Source organism: Tricharina praecox (assembly GCF_024521635.1).
Source record: "Tricharina praecox strain CBS 144465 chromosome Unknown BZA05scaffold_1, whole genome shotgun sequence".
NCBI classification, from domain to species: Eukaryota; Fungi; Ascomycota; class Pezizomycetes; order Pezizales; family Pyronemataceae; genus Tricharina; species Tricharina praecox.
In genome coordinates, this window is record NW_026250403.1 from 1,398,717 (window position 1) to 1,416,892 (window position 18,176).

The 18,176-nt window shown below is 54.0% G+C and overlaps 4 protein-coding genes across 4 annotated transcripts; 2 read left to right on the top strand and 2 right to left on the bottom strand.

Annotated features, from left to right (window-relative positions):
- The first annotated feature begins 4,419 nt into the window (after nt 1-4,419).
- On the top strand, nt 4,420-5,337 carry BZA05DRAFT_12398 (uncharacterized protein). The gene has a single exon (XM_051478721.1). It carries the CDS (start codon nt 4,516-4,518, stop codon nt 5,146-5,148), a length of 633 nt encoding a protein of 210 aa, XP_051344344.1. The 5' UTR covers nt 4,420-4,515; the 3' UTR covers nt 5,149-5,337.
- Nucleotides 5,338-7,469: 2,132 nt separating this feature from the next.
- Nucleotides 7,470-8,641, bottom strand: BZA05DRAFT_329540 (rab-GTPase-TBC domain-containing protein; the record flags this gene model as incomplete). The annotated part of the gene is made up of 3 exons (XM_051480496.1): nt 7,470-7,871; nt 7,933-8,292; nt 8,345-8,641. The coding sequence occupies 3 exons, from the start codon at nt 8,639-8,641 to the stop codon at nt 7,470-7,472; spliced, it is 1,059 nt and encodes a 352-aa protein (XP_051344345.1).
- Nucleotides 8,642-13,526: 4,885 nt separating this feature from the next.
- BZA05DRAFT_382326 (uncharacterized protein) lies at nt 13,527-16,820 on the top strand. Its single transcript, XM_051482100.1, has 4 exons — nt 13,527-13,816; nt 14,072-14,439; nt 14,520-14,927; nt 14,987-16,820. The coding sequence occupies exons 1-4, from the start codon at nt 13,645-13,647 to the stop codon at nt 16,508-16,510; spliced, it is 2,472 nt and encodes an 823-aa protein (XP_051344346.1). The 5' UTR covers nt 13,527-13,644; the 3' UTR covers nt 16,511-16,820.
- On the bottom strand, nt 16,821-18,030 carry BZA05DRAFT_382330 (uncharacterized protein). Its single transcript, XM_051482101.1, has 3 exons — nt 17,360-18,030; nt 17,155-17,299; nt 16,821-17,102 (listed from the first exon to the last, which is right to left on the bottom strand). Exons 1-3 carry the CDS (start codon nt 17,888-17,890, stop codon nt 17,047-17,049), a joined length of 732 nt encoding a protein of 243 aa, XP_051344347.1. The 5' UTR covers nt 17,891-18,030; the 3' UTR covers nt 16,821-17,046.
- Nucleotides 18,031-18,176: the final 146 nt, after the last annotated feature.

Genomic DNA, 18,176 nt, shown 5'->3' on the forward strand with positions numbered 1-18,176 from the left:
GGAGCGAGCGAGGGAGGGGCTGGAATCGAATATGGATTCCCCATGCTACCCTCTAGTTAGAGCACATAGAGTAGAGTGGCATCGAGCTGGCCTAGCGACATCCCCCAGCACAGCTGCCTGCGAGAAGGCAAGTCGGTGATCGGAACACTCTGCGCAGAGAGCAGCAGCATGATGAGTTCCACTCACTGCCTCTCGCCTGGGAGCGGGAAAATGGGAAAACGGGAAAAGAAAGAAAAACACAACAATTCGCAAAAGAAAGAAAAGGAAAACAAAAGAAGGAAAAGGGAAAAAAAAGAAAAGGATTTACTCTACAGACGTCGTGTGTGGTTACATTTTCGATGATTCGGAGCTAACTTATTACTCTAGAGTAGGCCACAGTTGCCCACAGTTTACCCCGGTACGGTATCGAAGGATGGATGGATGGGGTGCGGAATTTGGGACGCCTCAACCCCTGTAGCCAAACGCCGTGCACCCAGACCCAGGCAAAGACAGAATCTCACTTTCACTCTGCCTTCCTGGTTGCGCGCGCACTGGTTGATCAGAAAACTTCCTATCCAATCATCCGCCGCCCAATTGGGACAAAATCCCCTCATTGGTGGCTTCGAAGGGGCCGTCCTTCTCGAACGTAGAGTGCTGTGCGGTATGGTATGGTATGGTACGGTACACACTCGGAGAAGAGCACACGCAACGGTAGGTAGATCTTGGGATGACCCGGTACTAGAGTACCTGTGTGGTCTCTATAAGCGCCGACTGCGACCATACATACCAGTACATGGTTTCGGATCCTGAAGTACATAGTACGGTACCGACGGACGCATCGCCATCAGCATTGGCTCTGCAACCCTCGACTGACGCGATGGGATATGTACCCAGTTGTAGCTTTGGATGGACGGGATGGACGGGCTATGTGGGGCCGAATGTCCCAGGCTGATCCACTTGGCTTGCCTCGAGCTCGTATGTACGTGTGTACTAGTGCACGCAAGTCTCCACGGCAGTAGATACTCTACGGAGCGGTACTTCAGAGGTACTTCAGAGGTACTTCAGATGTAAGTACGCAGAGCTCTCGCAGCGCATCCTCGAGCTTCGGTCCGACCCCATCGTATCGACGGACGCCGCCAGCTCCTGTAACGCAGGTGAGGTGTCGGAGGTGCGTGTGATGGACGCATTCGGTATTCGGCGGGTATTCGCAGTTTCCGGGCGCCGACGACTGAAAGTTGAAACCAGTGTGAGCAACTATTTCGTCCATCCGTCGGAATCCTACACTTGACGCCGTATTGGCGGTGGTGGTGGTGGCGGTGGTGGTGGTGGATGTGGTGGTGGTGGATGTCGAGATGACCCTGGTTGGTGTCGGAGAACGCCCAGAAGTTAGATATCGTGCACGTTCGAAGTGGGAATTGCTGAAACCCGAGACCCAGGATCCGGACCAGCACGATCCCTTCGCGAGACACTGCCACTGCCACTGCCGGGACCGGCGTTTAGGTTGGATATCGCCCCGCAGTCGCGTCGTTTCCAGCCAGAGAAGCCAGATGTTAGACTTCGTGATACATCTCGTCCACCGATCCGACGGTTTCGGGTTGCGCGCCAGGGCCAGCCCTGGCAGTAGGGCTGGGAGGGATCGTTCGTGTGATACAGCACATATGTTTTGTGTTTTGCCGGCCGGTTGGAAGATTGGCGCGGCTATCTCCCCCATGCCAACGCGCCTGGCCGGGCCTTTTGTCGACAGTGGTGGTGTCGGCGGCCGCCGCAGAACAGCACTTTGGACTCGTTCGCCACACGATATCCCGGAAAGTGCAAAATCGAGAAAGAATACTAGTAAATAAAGTGCGAGGCTTAAAAATTATTCCGGAATATATAGATAAATCCAAATACATACCAACAGAGTTAGTCTGTCCTGCCCATGCTAGATTAAACATGAAACCCGTGGGAAATGGCAATCTGGATGCAGGATCACGACGCCACAACCCATTGGGGAGTAACTCGTCTGTACTGGGTGAAGGTTTGTGTCGAAAGAGGAAATGAGCCCGTCAACCCACAGTCCGGCAGGAAGCGAGAAGTTTCAGGAAGAGAGCGAGCGAGCGTGGGCGGGCGGGCGAGCCAGCCAGCCCATAATACAAACACATCCCACATCCACATATCCACCGCGATGCGTGGTGGGATGGGATGCGGTGGGACGTGCATCGATATTGATTTGTGTGCAACCAAACCGAGAAGGGATTTGCTCGCGAACAAGCAGAATAGCAGAGTGGTGCAAATTGCGCTCCCCCAAGATACAGCCGGAATCAGCAATTCGAAGATTGTCCGTGTTCATTCATTTGGCACCCGCGCGTCAGTGTCGTCGTAGGTAACTTCTTTTGCCGCCAACGAGCAGCTACTCTACCTAGTAGGCACGTGCAAAGTGGAGAACGGAGACCTCCCCCAAGAAACCGCATGCACTCATCAAATCTTCCGGATCTGCTCTGCATGGATCTTTGGCCCTCTCTCTGCTGCGCGGATGGCCCATCAATTCGCCCGAATCGATGGCCGCCTGGCACGAGCGGGGACCGCCGCAAGATTGTCGTTCGTCAGCTTGGAGCATAAACATTTCTATCTCGTCTTTCGTGTTCCTCCGGCCATGCAGTTCTTCACGGTATAGTAGCATCCCTCTCCTCTCATCTCTCTCTCTCGCTCTCGTTACCGTATTCGCACCCCTTTGATCTACTCTACAGCAGAGTGTGGCTCATGATCAGCCCGCCCACCCGCGTCCTCGATTTCGGTAATCTCGCCGTTGGGCTTTCGTGCAGCTGCGTATCGCTGATGAGTGTGAGTGTGAGTGTGAGTGTGAGTGTGAGCACAAAAAAATTCTGATATCAATAATGTATTGTACACATGGCCAACGGCGTAGGTAGGTGGTTACCACCCAGAGTAGTAGAGTACCGTAGAGCAATTGCCCTTCCAACCCGGCCCTGTAGAGTACCTACAGACGAGCCGCGACCCCCCAATTTCTCTCGATAGATATCTGCCGGCTCTACCCGCGGCCTGCTGCTGCTGCTGCTGTCCACCCGGGCCGAGTCCAGTGTTAACTAACAACATAGCGGCTGGTTCTTGGCCCGTTGGCACTGGCAGGCGACATCTGTCTGGTCTGCTTCGAGTGTTTTTAAAAAACTCCGGGTTAGTTCTCCGTCTGTTGTGGTGGGGGGGGGGGGGGGGGAGGGGGGATTCGATACGATGGTGCCCTCCCCTCCCCTCCCCTCCCCTCGTGCGTTCGCTTGCCTGCCTGCTATGCCCCTTCATGTTGATCGTGATCCGGCGTGCATACTACATATCATACTTCGTTCAGGCTGCTATTATGATACCTACAGTAGAGCACTCTACATACCGTACTGTTGTGTTGTGTTGTCGTCGCTGGCTGCAGTCAGTCAGTCAACTTCTTACCGACCGCCGAATATTATTATTATTTTTAAAAAAGCAATTTGTCATTCCGTTCCCAGGACCACTGTTGAAACACCACGAAGTACCGGATTCGGAGATGACTGGGGGTGGTGGGTGGTGGTCCAAGAACTAAGTACCGTACATAGCAAGCAAGCAAAAGCTGAGACAAAAACAACGTGCTGGTGTTGCCCGCCAGGGGTTCACTTTGCTCGGGACCAAATTCCGCTTCGGGGGCGCTGGGCTGGGGCTTTGGGTGGTGGTGGTGGTGGTGGTGGGCGCTCTGGTCGCATTGTGGTGTGGCGCTTGCTTGCGGTGGGGGAAGAGGGGGGGAGAGGAGGTGAGGTGGGAGGTGAGGTGGGAGGTGAGGTGGGAGGTGAGGTGGGAGGAGGTGGGAGGAGGTGGGAGGGGCTCCCAGCGTGCTGGTTCGATGACTCTGGCTGGCTGGACTCTGGATTCGGATTGGGAAGCGGGCACGCATTCGATGGAGATCGGGAGACATCCTTGTTAGTCATGTCGAGTGCTGGCTGCGCAGAAATGAAAAATAAGAAAACAAAAGATAAAAGATGGTTTTGTGAGATAAAAATCACAATCATCGTAACGATTGTACTCAAGGTACTCAGTGACTACCAAGTATGCACGCAGGTGGATGCGAGTGAAAAAATTTACTACTGCGAAGTTTTCGCATTTGCAGTGTCCAAATCCGGATGTTTGGGGGATACTTGATCGCGGGCTGCTCCTCCACGATCCAATAAGGCTTCCTCACCGTTGGCCAGCAGTGGGGCCGACTGGAAGGTTTTTTGTGCAATATCAAATGAACCAGCTCACACAGCAGCTCGGGCTGCTCATTCGCAGAATTGTCCTCGGCAACCCAGCCATGCCGGCCTCAGCATCTTATCTGATGCCAGTGAATAAACAAACCCCTCCTGTGCTGGGTGTGTAGGACGAGCTCGACTCGAGCCAGTAGGACTTGGTGAATCCTCCGGGTTTTTGCCTCGATCCATCCATCCCACTCCTCACTCTTGCTGCTTGCTCCGGGCTCGCATGCATGCGCAGAACAAAGGCAACGGTAAAAACTCGCAAATAACCCACTCAGTCCACCGTTGATGAATGACGGAACACGATGCCAAATTTGCAAGGTGGGCCAATTGGGGGAAGGGCGGCTTCGCAGTACCGTCGAGTGGACATATATCCAATGTCCTTCTCCACCCGCCCGCCTCCTCCTCGCGGGTGAGGGGGCGCCCTGTGGCCCTGGGCTCCAGGAATGAGTGGCGTCCTGTCAGCGGCGAAACACATTTCCCCTCCATCCATCGAACCATGCCACCCCCGCAATGCATACGTCACAGTGTGCGGTTTCGGCTGCGCTCGCCGGCAGGAATTGAAAATCCAATCACACCTCAACCCAAAGGTCAGCACCGGAACTGCGCGTTCGACTTACTGCAGCAGCATGCCAGCTTTCACGACGCAGGTCGGCGAGGATTGGACGGAGAGCCATACACACAGACCAGACGCAGCGGGCGTCGACGCGTACGCGTTGGCGTGCAGCAGCAGCATCAGCAGCAGCAGCAGCTTCAGCCCTTCGGACTTCGCACAACCGGCTTAGAAAGTTTTGTGATTGTAATTGGCTGCAGCAACCTCCGAATATCCGTATTCGACACCATGAAAGTGGTTCGAGCCCTCCCCCCCTCCCGCGATGTCTCTGGTTCGCCGCACGCGCAGGGCCAATTTGCGTTTGAACCGTAAGATGAGAGGACCGGAAGCAATAGAATACCCTTTTGCTACCTATGTGCTCCGGACGGTCGGCTGCGGGATTGCAAATAATCCAATCCGAGAGCCGGCGGATACATGTGACTGTGAAATTTCCCCTCCTTTGTTCATTTATGATTGCTATCCCATCACGGATGGACGAGAGCTGATGAATGAATGGCGTTGAATTTCGAAAGTGAGGGGGCCCGCGGCGATGTTATTTTATTTGCTGTTCCTGTCTGGACGCAGAACGCGGGGTCGTAGGGTACGACGGTAGGAGACCGGTACCTCGACCGAATGAAGAGATATAGTATAAGTGAATTAGACCATCCCCTTCGCTCATCATTCATGACCGGTAATCTAGGTAGCTAATGAATGTCAACCAGAGTTTTACCATCCATCATTCACACGGGCCAGGCCGGTGCCGGGGCCGAGCCGGGCCACCTGTCGGCTGGAGATGACAACTTACGTACTTCCCGAACTTTCCGGCGCCGGCCGCGTGTCGCAATGAGCGAGAACCCCAAGAAGTCGACGGGGCGTGTTCGTCATGAATGTAATCGAAGTGAAGCCATTAGCGCGACGAAGACGTGAATGGGGGTCGGCGCGATGTCACGTGTGTCGCCCTGCAGCAAGGCACTCACCCCCCCAGGAGGGAAGCGGGTCTCGGATGGACGAGCCGCAGACGTCATACCAAAACTGCTCGTGGAGGATGAATAGGAGAGGGTAGACGAACCCACATCAGCCGAAAATCGGATGAAGAGCTCGAGGCTTTCGCCAGTGATCGACAGCATCGCCAGTTCCCGATGGGAGAAGGAAAGTATCTACATACAGAGCATAATCCAGCCAGGAGGTCCTATCGCTCCGATAACCAACAAACATAAAAACGGATCCGACAAAGAGGGGAAGCCGGCTCATCCGTATTATCGGTGCCGGAAGAAGAAGACCGACACTGGAATTTCACCTTCAATCACCGCAAGTAGCGTGTTTGGGATTGACTCCTACATGCATATGTAATGTACACGCCCTTAGATTCTTCTCACTCCGGCCCCCGCCGGTGCCCTTGGGGGACTAACTAGCCAGGTAGACAATTCTCGATCCGATAATTCGAGGTCTGGGTTGGGTTTCGAAGGATAACCCAACCCAACCCGCATCTACTCTATGCAGATAGTGAGGTACCGGAGCATCGTCAATGGCCCTTCGCCTTCGCCTTCGCTTCCCAGTCCCAGTCCCCCTTCGTTCCCTCCTCCGTTCGAGCATCTTCCCGATCGGGCTCTCCATTAATATCAAATGCGTAAAGTGCTACTTGTGGGACCCGGTAATCATTAATGTAAACATCCTCGTGAAATACAATGCGCAACGTTAATGAGGAGCCTATCTCAGCCCTCGGTGGAGATGATAGATACAAAGCCCCACACAGGCACAGCACAGTTCGAGTTAATTGCTGACGCGTACGTACGCAGCCCCCTCCCCTCCCCCCTTATGCGCGACATCCATCTCACGCACGTATGTAGGATGTATGTATATGTACGCCACAGACCGACCCGGAGTGCAGTAACTAGAGTACTCTAATGGAGTGACTACCAGTGATCCGGACCCACCACCACCACCGCCAGAAGCCACCTGCATTGGAAGGGAAGGAACTGATGTCCCAAAAAAACCTTGCATTAGGTGTATAGACTACCGATTTGAATTTCACCTCATCTCATCTCGCGCTCCTTGCGTCTTCCCCTTCCCCTTTAGGTGCTCCAAGCCTCCAAGCCTCCAAGCCTCCAAGCCTCCAAGCCTCCAAGCCTCCAGGCCTCCAGGCCTCCAAGCCTCCAACACCGCCACCCCAAGTTCCAACACCTGATAGTTAACTGGCACAGCAGAGAGTAGAGTACTGGAACACATTATTTGATACATCAGACATCACTCACATCCTCCACCACCACCGCCACCGACACAGCGCATAAGATATTAAAAAGTTCTGGAGGATTACACTTCTCCAATACAACACAGCTCCACCCGTGAGCAGATGTAATCCATGGGAAGGACAGAGGGAAAAAAATGAAACAAGAAAACAAATCCTAAAAAGAATTCGCCCCGCCCGCCAGCCCGCCGCTGCTGTAACGCCGTTGAAAAACCCCGCACGCCAAAAAAAAGGATAATAGAATAATTATATCCCGCCAACCCGAGGGTGCCGTTGTTGAGACTCAAAATAGTGTTGGATGGGGGTGGATGAAAGAACCCGCACAAATGTGGACCAAAAAAATAAAAGGGATTTATCATACAAAGTTCGCTGGGGCGGAATTAGTTATATAGTGGTGGCATTGCCCAGCCTAAGTTGTCGTGCATGTGTCTCGTGGCATCGTGGTCGTCGTCGTGGTTCGTCCAGTAAAAATAGGTCCAAACCGCCGTTTCCTGGCCCTCCACTCGCTCCTAACCACCTTCATCAGGAGATCCTCGTCCTTGACCGGTATGAAGCTCGTCAAATTCTTCATCGCGTCCTCGAAATCTGATCTAAGAATGATGGTCTTGCAACCATCCAGGATGGCTGAACTAGTTGCGTGCAGGACATCTAGTGTCCCGTTGAAGTGGGTGCCCGATATCTTGGTATCGGGGTCCCCAAGAAGCATGAAAACATCCCATACGCGGAGCTGTGCGGCAAATGGAATCGAGTAGTTGAAGAGCGTAAGATACCAACGGGTCCCGTAGGCAGTGGGGCCAATTCCGACGCTGGTCTGCAGAGGAGATGCGTAAGCATGAGCATTATTTATCACTCGACGCCTGGCTGTAACTCACAAGTTTCTTGCTGATTTGATTTCCCTTCATCCAACCAATCTCGAACTCATCCAGTGCCGCCATTAGCCCGTCAAACCCAGGCTGCTGGTACAGTTTCTCCAGCCCCCTCAGTTCCCACAATCGCACCATCATCACAAATGCCGTCTCTTCGTCGTAGTAGCATAGCAGCGTGGCCGCGATGCTCGCCATCCCCTGCACATATCCGGTATCGGGAAAGTAGAGTGCCAGAGAATGAAGCACCCGGAAGAGCAGACGCTGCCCTCCCCTGTATCTCCTTCGGAACATGATGTGATAGCTGATGGTTCGCGGTACATCTAGATCAATCTGCACATCATCCGATGACGGCCTCTCAAGTAATTCCTGGGGGAAAAAATTAGATATGCCTTCGTATTTCCTTCGCGGGCCCACTTACGTTGTAGATGTTGACCAATTCATCATCAGGCTTTCCGATCCCCCTCGATGTAGCGCTAGCAGTCAGGAATGCATGCCATGCAGCTCCTCTCCAACAATCCGGGATCCCTTTCCAGGTTCTACTAATGACCTTTGGGTCGTTGGTGTCGAACTTCCATTCCACGCCAGCGCCCTTGCCGGCTGGAGTTCCCCTTCCGGACCTCGTCGTCCGTCTAGCCATTTCCCTCCATTTGCGTGATCGGTTGTTTTCTTTGTCTCGCATCACAATCGACTTGCCCGGAAGCGGTGACTTAAGCATCTCGGGTGCAGAAGGCGACAGGCGCAGCGTCTTGAACGCAAGTGGCAGGGGCCTCTTTCGCGGTTGTTGCGACTGAAGGAAGAGCGCTGTGGCAACGCGCTTCGGGGCGGCCTTTGCACCTGGTGGAGCCTGTGATGACGAGCTGATGTATGCGTGATTTATGAAGCCGTAACTGAAACATTGAGTGAGTCGTTATGATTTCAGAAGGGGAAAGACCACTTACCGGTCAACATCGAAGCCCTCCAGGTCCTCCCAGTCCTCAATTCCTCCCGCCAAGCTGTACCTCTTAATCTCCTCATGCGCTACTACTACTTCTTCCTCTGCAGCTCCGAGCATCCTAAGATCTGTCGTGGCGTCAGAAATAATCTCAGCTATCTTATCTGGGCTTTGAAGAAACTACCTTCTACACTCCCGCCTAAACGGCTTCTTCGGGAAATCTCTTTGCTCGCGCCTGGAAAACTGCTTCTAGTCCCTCTGATTTGAGATACTCCGGCAGCCGCTCCCTCCTCAATGATACTAGATATCCGCCTTTGGGGAATATCGGAGAACTGGCTGCTAGCATCGCTCGCAATTGTCCCAAAACCAGAATCGTAGAGACTTCGGACCTTCAAACTGAGCACTTCATCCTCCCGCGAGATAGTGGAGGGTGCAACGAGGCTGCGTCCTCCGATTGATCCGGCGGCAATCGACCGCGTGTCGGCTGTACCATAAGAAACATTTCTGACACTCTGCATGACTATTGCGGAAGGTGTTGATGGTGTCGCGACGGCCACAATCTCGGGATTATGTGTTGTCTTTTCTAATTCTGATTCCGATGTATGGAGACTGGGGGCAATCTCCTGCAGTACTGCGGCAGGGTCGTTCAGAACAATCGGTGTGGCAATGACAGGGCCCGGTGTGGATGTGGTGGTGGTTTGCTGCAAAGATTCCGAGTCCATCATTGAAGCGAGGCCCGAATCACGCTTCATGTTGCGGTCTTGCTCGCGCTGAAATTCGATTGCCCTATTTTCGATGTAGCCGCCCTTTGAAAGAAAGAACGACGCGTCATTTTGTATGGCCTCCTTGTCCTGCTCCCCATCCTCTTCAAACTTTAACTCCTCCGGTGGGGGGTCGGTCGCTGACGGCCCAATTTCGGGAGTTTCGTCCTCGTCTTCTACCTGTGGTAACAGATGTGTATCGGCTACCTGCGTCTCGTCTTCCAGCTCGTCACCCGATTCCGTAGCTTGTGGTGGCGGAGGTGGTGGTAACTCTGTAAGAGACGCGGGAACAGGAGGTGGTGGAGGAGGATAGGAGGGAGGAATGCTGTAGTCGCAATCAGCCGTCGGGACCCGCTGTAGGCTTGCTGCCGGTTCCTCCACCGCTGCCGGTTCGCCCATCTGCATTCGTGGGGCTCGCGTGGTGGTGGTGCTATGGGTGATGTGCGGTTGGTTGCAGGTTTATAAGTTACGATGGCATGAGGTGCGAGCGAGAGGAAGCGAGTTGGACTGATGGGCTGTTGGCTGTTGGACTGTTGGATTGGGCGGGACGGACTGGATACGTAGGGTGTCGTGATGCAACTAGGAGAGCTTTGGCGTTTGGACGGGTGTGGGTGTGGGTGTGGGGCCCTGAAAGGCAAGCAGATGGATTGGCGGAGCGCTTGTGGCGATGAGCTGAGGTTGGGGCTTGGGGGGATGATCTTGGAGGTGTGCGATGTGGATACTCTACACTCAACGTGGGTTTCTTTGTTTGCTAGCAGAAGCGGTGGTCGTAGGGGAAGCAGATGAAGCGAACACTTATCTACAGCTCTGAGGGATTCGGCTCGAAGAATAGAAGGAGAAGGAGAAGGATGAGGAAGAGAGGGAGAAGAAGCAAACAATCCAGATCTCTGGGCGCCCCAAGCAGAAACAGAGGGATTGACCTTTACATACATTTTTAATTTAGGGTGTCGTCGGCGCAATTGCTGCAAGAGCGAACGGACACCTTCCAGTTGCAGATTGCGGAGACTGTACGGAGCTGTCTGTGTCTGTGATAGGTAGTTCGTCGACACGCAGGTACCGTACCATACACATCCTTCTTGCTTGCCTAGTGAACTTACTCCTGGGAAGAAAGCCGTGCTGCGGTGGCCAACCACTTGCATTGCCGTCGGAGAGAAACAGGGGCTGGGATTATTGGCTGGAGAAGGTAGGGAAGTGGACACTGGAAGCCGAGGATTCTATTTTAAAGGCTATCTAGATACAGAGTTACTGGTTACTGGACGGTGGAGAAAGAGTTGATGCTTCTAGAAGCAACGCAGGTCGGTCCATCATGATGACGGGCCGCAGCCGGCCAGCCTTACGCCGTGCATGTCTGGTCAATCGAGATACCCGCTGTGGCTGCGGCCAGTCGTTGCCGCCTATCCAGGCAACGGCCACGAATATCCATCATGAAATGGCCGAGAAAGCCCATTGAACAGCGGCAATCGAGACGACACGTCGCGGACTCGCGGAGTCGTGGCGCCCACGGCGTGCGAGGCTAGGCGCGGGGCCGCGACAGCCTTCCCAAATCTCCTCGCATGTATCTACCTAGGCTACCCACGAACCTCTCCCACCTACATGAGCCTTTTAACTCCCACCGAGATCCGTTTTCCGGTGAAGCATCTCCTTGAACGACCTAAATCTCCGTACTCGCACCAGCAAAGACCCCGCACAATCGATCCGGAGGATGCGGTGTTCATCTTCAGTCCCGACGATAGCCGTTGACGCCATTACCTTCTTTTTACATAGTATATCTCATCGTCAAAGCCTTGGTTCATGCGCCCAATTGTATGTACCTTGGCTGTGAAGGCCTCAACGCTTTGTCACAAATGAACATTGACGTTGACATCGATAGGCAGTGCAATATGCGCATTCCAGCACCGGCATAGGGTATCGATTGGGGATGTACCCGGATTCACACCCCTCCTGCCACATCACGGAGCCCGTCTTCGCCAATATGGTTTCTATTTTGCGGTAGATCTCCGCCCTCACAACGCTAATAAATGCTAATAAATGCTGATAGACCCCGTAGCTCCGCCTCCGACCTTATAGATCGCCCCGGCGTCACGCGGGGCCGCTTTGGTGGACGTTTAAACCCCACAGTTCATTTTGGGGTGGTCTTTCACCTGGTCTTGTTTTCTACAAACCCGTTGGATGTCATCTGCGACAGTGGAAACCTGCTGAATAGGCATTACTACCGTTAGTTGCAGTAGTTACCTTTCGAAGCAGGAACAAGGTAACCTCTCGCAAGCAATTGTGGAACTTCACCACTGGACAGTGGATACCTCTAATATCTATGCTGTTCTATAAACAGCCAGCTGAGGAACACAAATCTGACGGTGAAGCGAAAGCGCAAGTTTCCCGCCTAGGTACCATCATCATATGTACCGCATACCTATTGTACTTCCGTCTTGGGGAACAACTGACAATCAATTATAGATCCTTACGCGGCAAAGTCTGCGCAGGACCGTAGGTTGCACTTAAATTCCGTGATTAGTGGGCTTCGAATTCCCGTCACGCTGGATGTCGAGTTCGCTCTACCTACTTCAAGTACCGGTACTCTCCGGCAAGGCGGGGCTTCCAAGTATGTATGCGGGTAGCCCGACGACCGCAGCTCCGCCCACGATCCATAGTAGACATCGAAACTGGGGACATCAACTCCCGCCCTCGCCTCGTGGGTCGCCTACAGCCGCAGCGTGTCCACTGTCGGTCCATTCTATTCTTATCGCTCCTCTCCCAATGCCGATTAGGAATTTAGGATCAAGAGCGCTTGTTCAACCCACAATTGTCAATATATGTCCTACGTCTGTTCATGGATAGGCCTAGTAGATGTGGATACTGGAGCTTCACCCACCCCACGATCACGACCTTAGTTACGTGCTGTGCTGTTTGTACCCGGCATACATGCCTCGGAAGGACGCGGAGAATGGTTACGTTTCGTTTCCTTCGTTAGTAGGTAGCAGCAATCTGTGAATGCGTTTCATGCTACTGAACTGTTTTAGGCCGCTTCGATGGGCTATGTTGTTTTCCGGAAGCTCGGTAATAGTACGTAATGGTGGAGCTGCTTGATGCGGGGGATAACAAGCATATATAAGAAGTATCTATCGATTCCGCGAAGGGGTCTAGGTACGGCAGCGACAGCCGCGTCGGCGGCAGCTGCACGTATGTAGGAGTCAAGCCGCGGCGGATCGTGGACCCTTGCTTCCCAGGAACCCCGCGGAAGGGGCGAAGTGTCAATTCCGAACACGGAGGGAGGATGATAGGTGTGCGGGGTACATGACTTGAGGCAGGAGGTGCTTCACGATATCGATTGTGCTGATAGCTCCAAACATGTCACGTCTAGATAACGGACAATGAGGTGAATTGCGGTCTGGATGTATTGGTAACCACGGCGGCAACCCTGAGCCCGCCATTCGGCGTGCGTGGTGTTTCGCTGCCTGGTGGAAAGTGCAGTTCACACCCATAAGTAGCAATGGGCTGGATACGATCTGTTTGTCGTTTGTTAGGAGGCCGAGGCTGTATAGGAATCGGCAAAGAATAAGCCGAACCGTCGACAGAAAGACGGTCTCCAGCTTCCCACCGGTCCATCTCGTCCCTATTTGAGGAATATGTTGGCTTGAAGTTGAAGGTTATGTGGTGAACCTGGAAGATATGTAGGTAGACTGTGAAGCCAACAGCCTTCCTTGTCTCATGCAGGTACAATGGAACAAAAAAAACCGATTCCTCTACTGCCCCGACAGGAGAATCGATTAGCATGAGGCTATGTCATTCAATGTTGAATTGATACTGTTGGCAAGTGGACGGCTGCTTTTCTAACAAAGCGTTTCGAGGTTGAATGTAGACAGATCGGCCAACTAGGCTTGGCTGGCCACCACTCGGCTCGCTTGCAAGTGCTTGTCGTCACCATCATCACCTTGGATACTTCCATTCAACAACGGGAAAGCCGAGAGACAAATCACCACATCTCCCCCTACCTTCCCTTCGAACTCTCTCTCCCGTCACAAGCCGGTTATGGATCTCGGTGACCACCGGAGCGAAAACGGCTTCGATGAAGGCGGCTACGATCTTGGAGATTCGCGACCACAGCAGCCGCAGCTCCCCCCAGATCTTCCCACGTCGTTGAACGATCGCCGCCACACTCCACACGTGTTTGCAGAAACAGAGCTCTACGATGGCTGGCAAGGTGTGTAAGACCTCCGGCAAAGCTTCTCCCCTCCTACATGCACACAGACAGATCCACAGAACCCAACACCCCCTCCCCCCACCTACTACTACTTTACTCTCGCTCCCCTTGTCCTCAGCCTTTCGTCTTTTGGTCCCCTTCCCCGCTCACGCCGTGCCCCACGCGCTCCCTCCAGCCCGACCCTTGTTAACCCCGCTGCCTAGGCCGCGCTACAATAAACGTGCTGACTGACGTTTGCCTTGCTTGAACTTCCAGGCGAATCCCAATTCATTACTGCGCCGGTTCCTGCACGGCTCGACTTCGGCATCGGTCTCAGCTATCGAGACGAAGAGGAGGATGTCAAGGGCATCGTGGAGAGCGAGGCACGGTTGGAGTCGATGCTGGCGCAGCAGGCGGCATTCAGGGTCGATGGTGCAGGATTGGACGACGACGAGATCGCAACCAATAGCAAGCTTACGGAGCATGAGAAGAAGGAGTTGCTGCAGAGGGCGTTGAACATGGCGGCTAGTAATGGTGAGGAGGATCGCGTGCGGAAGCTGCTGAAAGGCGAGGCGATCAAGTTCATAGACGTCAACGCACCGGACGAGGAGGGGACTAGCCCACTGATATACGCGAGCTGTTTCGTAAGGAATCTGTTTCCGCTGAACGAGGAGCTTGGAGCTTTGATTTGCAGCAGGAGCTGACGCGCCATTGATCCGTCTAGGGCCATGAGGAAGTTGTGCGTGCGCTGCTCGATGCGGGTGCCAACGTCGACCAGCAAGACAAGAATCAGTGGAGCTCTCTGATGTGGGCAATGACAAACCGGCACAAAGCCATTGCAAAGGTATTACTAGACAACGGGGCTTCGCCGGAAATCAAGAGTTCTTCGGGGAGGACAGCATTCGACTTCGTAGAACCGGAGAGCGAGATATCGGGCTACCTGCATGCCAACGGTTACATAGGGAGTGCCGGGGTTGGCGGCTTTGGCGACGACTTTTACGATTCAGGGTTGGCGCAAGACCGGTTCGAGGAGGAGATGGCAGAGAACGAGCTGAGACGGCGGATGATGATGGAAAGCGCAATAAACCTGGAGGTTGACCTTTCGAGTCTGGGTCTGGACGAGCAAGCGGAGGTGGGTTCCATCGGAGGAAGTACTCGGCAGGGGGTAAGTGCCATGTTGACGATTCATAGATTCCCGAGGAAGAGGAGGAAGAGGAAGGACAAGAGTTTCTGTGGGATCGCTGTTTGCCGGACCAGATGTTCGTCTTCCAGGAACAAGACCTGGACAGGATGTTGGACGTAGTCATCACAAACATGACGCCGCAGCGATCGCCTACGCAGAAGCCCGTGCCCGCCAATATCCTCTACCTGAGCGCACGATACGCACACTACCACAGCTCCCAAGAGCTGTTGTCCCGGCTCTTGATCTCGGCAATGACCAAAATAAACCAAACCGTCGAAAGACATCAATGGGACATGACGATACTTGCCTTCTGGCTGTCGAACGCGACACTGTTGCTCTACTACCTGAAGAAAGACGCTGGCCTTGTCGGCGCGACAATACAATTCCAGCAGCAGCTCTCGGAGCTCATCAACGAGATATTCATCCTGATCATCCGAGATGCCGAGCGACGCATGGACAAAGTACTTGACCAGGCCATGCTCGAGCACGAAACAATACCTGGATTCGAAGACGTGCAATTCCAAAACGAATGGCGCCTCTTCAAGAAGAAAAAGGTGCCAGAGTTGGGTCCGGAGAAGCGATTCCGACCACCGTCGCCCAAGCAGCGTGCGAAGCCCGCCCCACGCAACATCACATCCCTCCTCTCATCCACTCTGTTCGTCCTCGACCTGTATGATATACACTCGGTCATCACAGCTCAGGTGCTGAGCCAGTTGTTTTACTGGCTCGGATGTGAACTGTTTAACCGCATCATGTCGAATCGGAAATACCTGGCGCGAACGAAAGCGATGCAGATCCGACTCAACGTCTCCGTACTGGAGGACTGGGCGAGGACCAACAACCGACAGCCTGATCACTACGATGCGGGCTCCCTTACGGCGACCGGCGAGACAATCATGGACGCCGCTAGACGGCATCTCGAGCCTATCATTCAGCTTCTTCAATGGCTACAGTGCTTCTCTTCTCTTGGCGAGGACCTCCCAGCGCTCAAGTCGACGATCGAGCAGCTCCCGCGACTGACATGTCAACAACTTCTGCACACGACCAAAAACTACCGTCCAGAAGTTGGCGAAAAGGGACTGAACCGGGACGCGATGAAGTTCTTGGTCGGCCTGACAATGGACTTCTTCGAAAAGAAGAACCGCCGAAAATCCACCGCATCACTGAACACGTTGATGTCTCCGACCACGCCGACGAGTCGCAACCCTCCAATCCCGGAAAAACACCCGCCGCCTTCGCCGCAACAACCTCTGGGCAGTCCCACGACCATCGCCTCGCTGAACGCAGACGAGGACGATGCTCCGGAAAATCTCCTGATGGATCCTGCCCTCATGCTGCCATTCCACCTGCCCACTAGCACCGACATGCTGGTCAGCTTTGGTGCCGGCATTGGTGGCGTCAACAGGGAGCGCGCGCAGAAGTACTGGCCCAGCGTGCCGCCAGAATTCTTGAGCAAGTTGGATTTCTCCAGTCGAGAGGGCGAGAGAAGAGCCAGTTCGTATGCTGGGTCTGGATGGAGGGAGGGTGATTAGATAAAAGGAAGTGTGGAAGGAGGAGGGGGAAGATGAATGGAATAGGACGAAGGGGGGGCCTTGCTTCAATGGACACCGCCTGTCTGTGCTTGGAGAGGATGTAGCTTTTTTATTTTTCTCGTTCTTCTCGTTTTATTTTTCTTTCTCTGGGTTTTGCGGGCATTGGGGGGTTGCTTTGCTACATGAACTTTTTACTAACTTCAATCTTCTTTCTCTCTATCCTCCTGTGTTTTGTAGACGAGGGAAGATAGATATAGGATGGTCAATTTGAGCGGGTGAAGGGGGCCGGTGGCGTCTCGTGAATGGCTGTGCGAATTTGAGAAGACCGTCATTAATATTTCTATGTCCGACCCCTCAATCACAATCACAACCACAATCCACAAGCTAGTCAAACAAGCAAACAAATGAGATCAAACTACAAAGACAATCCTCAAGAGTGTATCCTTCGACTTGCAATGAAACAACCATGAATGGAATATCCGCAAGAAAAAGACCAACGAAACTGCTGCCTTAAGACCGTCTCATCACATCCTTGTCTAGGAAGAGCTGGTCCAAAGACGAACCTTCTGCTTCTTAATCCTGGGGGTAACGCCTATTACCATCAGTCAGTCGGTTCCGCAGAGGGAAGAGGCAAATAAACTTACCAGCAACGACAAGCACCGCGCCCAGCACCGTAGCCCAGGTCTTGATTCCGAGAATCGTGCCACCGTAGTACGTACGAGTCGCCAACACAACGTTAACCAGCAGCAGCGAGAGGATGGTGTATCCCGTGATGCGATGGTATTTATACTAGGTATCCCACTCGTCAGACCACCACCAACCGCACTCGTTTCGGAGGAGGGAACTCACCAAGCTCTTCGCATTATCCACGCCGCCATAGACGGCAGGGAAGAAGTACATAGTCGCGCCGACGGCCGCCTGTAGCACAAGGAGGGCATAGATGGCGACGCCGAGGATCGCATGCCAACTCTCGAAGTGTCCGAGTCCCGCGCGTTTCTTGTGGACCTCGACAGCGCTCAGGGCGCCTACGAAAGCCATGAGGGCGGTGGCCCAGAACGCGGCGTGTACCCTAGCGCCGATCCGCTTTTGAGCGGCGGTGTGCGTGGGCTGCGGGATGAGCACCGCCTGGATCCCGACCAGCACGGCGAAGGCGTTCAGCAGCGGGTGCAGCGAGAACGGGATCAGCAGCTTGTGCGTGAACACGCCGCCGAAAACGAGCGCGGTCAGGATAAGCCCGCCGGCTTGCGCCAGCGGCGCGGTCCCCGTGATCAGGTTCTTGAGGATCGGGTCTGTGCGGCCCTGCGAGACGTCCCCGGGACGTCCGAGAAGCGGCTCGTGTTCTGTTCCGCTCTGCGGCGCGGCGTGCGGGTCGGAGGGCATGCTGGGCGTGTGTTTGTGATGTGGGGGGTTTGAGGGGGTTGTTTACGGGTTGAAGGGTGGGCGGTGCTCGGTATTTAAACTGTCCGGGAGGAAGAGACGGGTGCAGAGCTGAGCTCAGTGGGTTGCGTGAGAGCTCCAGGTGATGACCTCATCACTGCCCTTTCCCACCGATAGCGGCATGGATGTGGAGGCAGGACGATCTCAGGGACCCCTGTACTTCATCGGCCAATCAGACTGGTTGCTTTGTTTGGAAGCATGTGGTACAAAGCACGGAAATAAGGCTTCA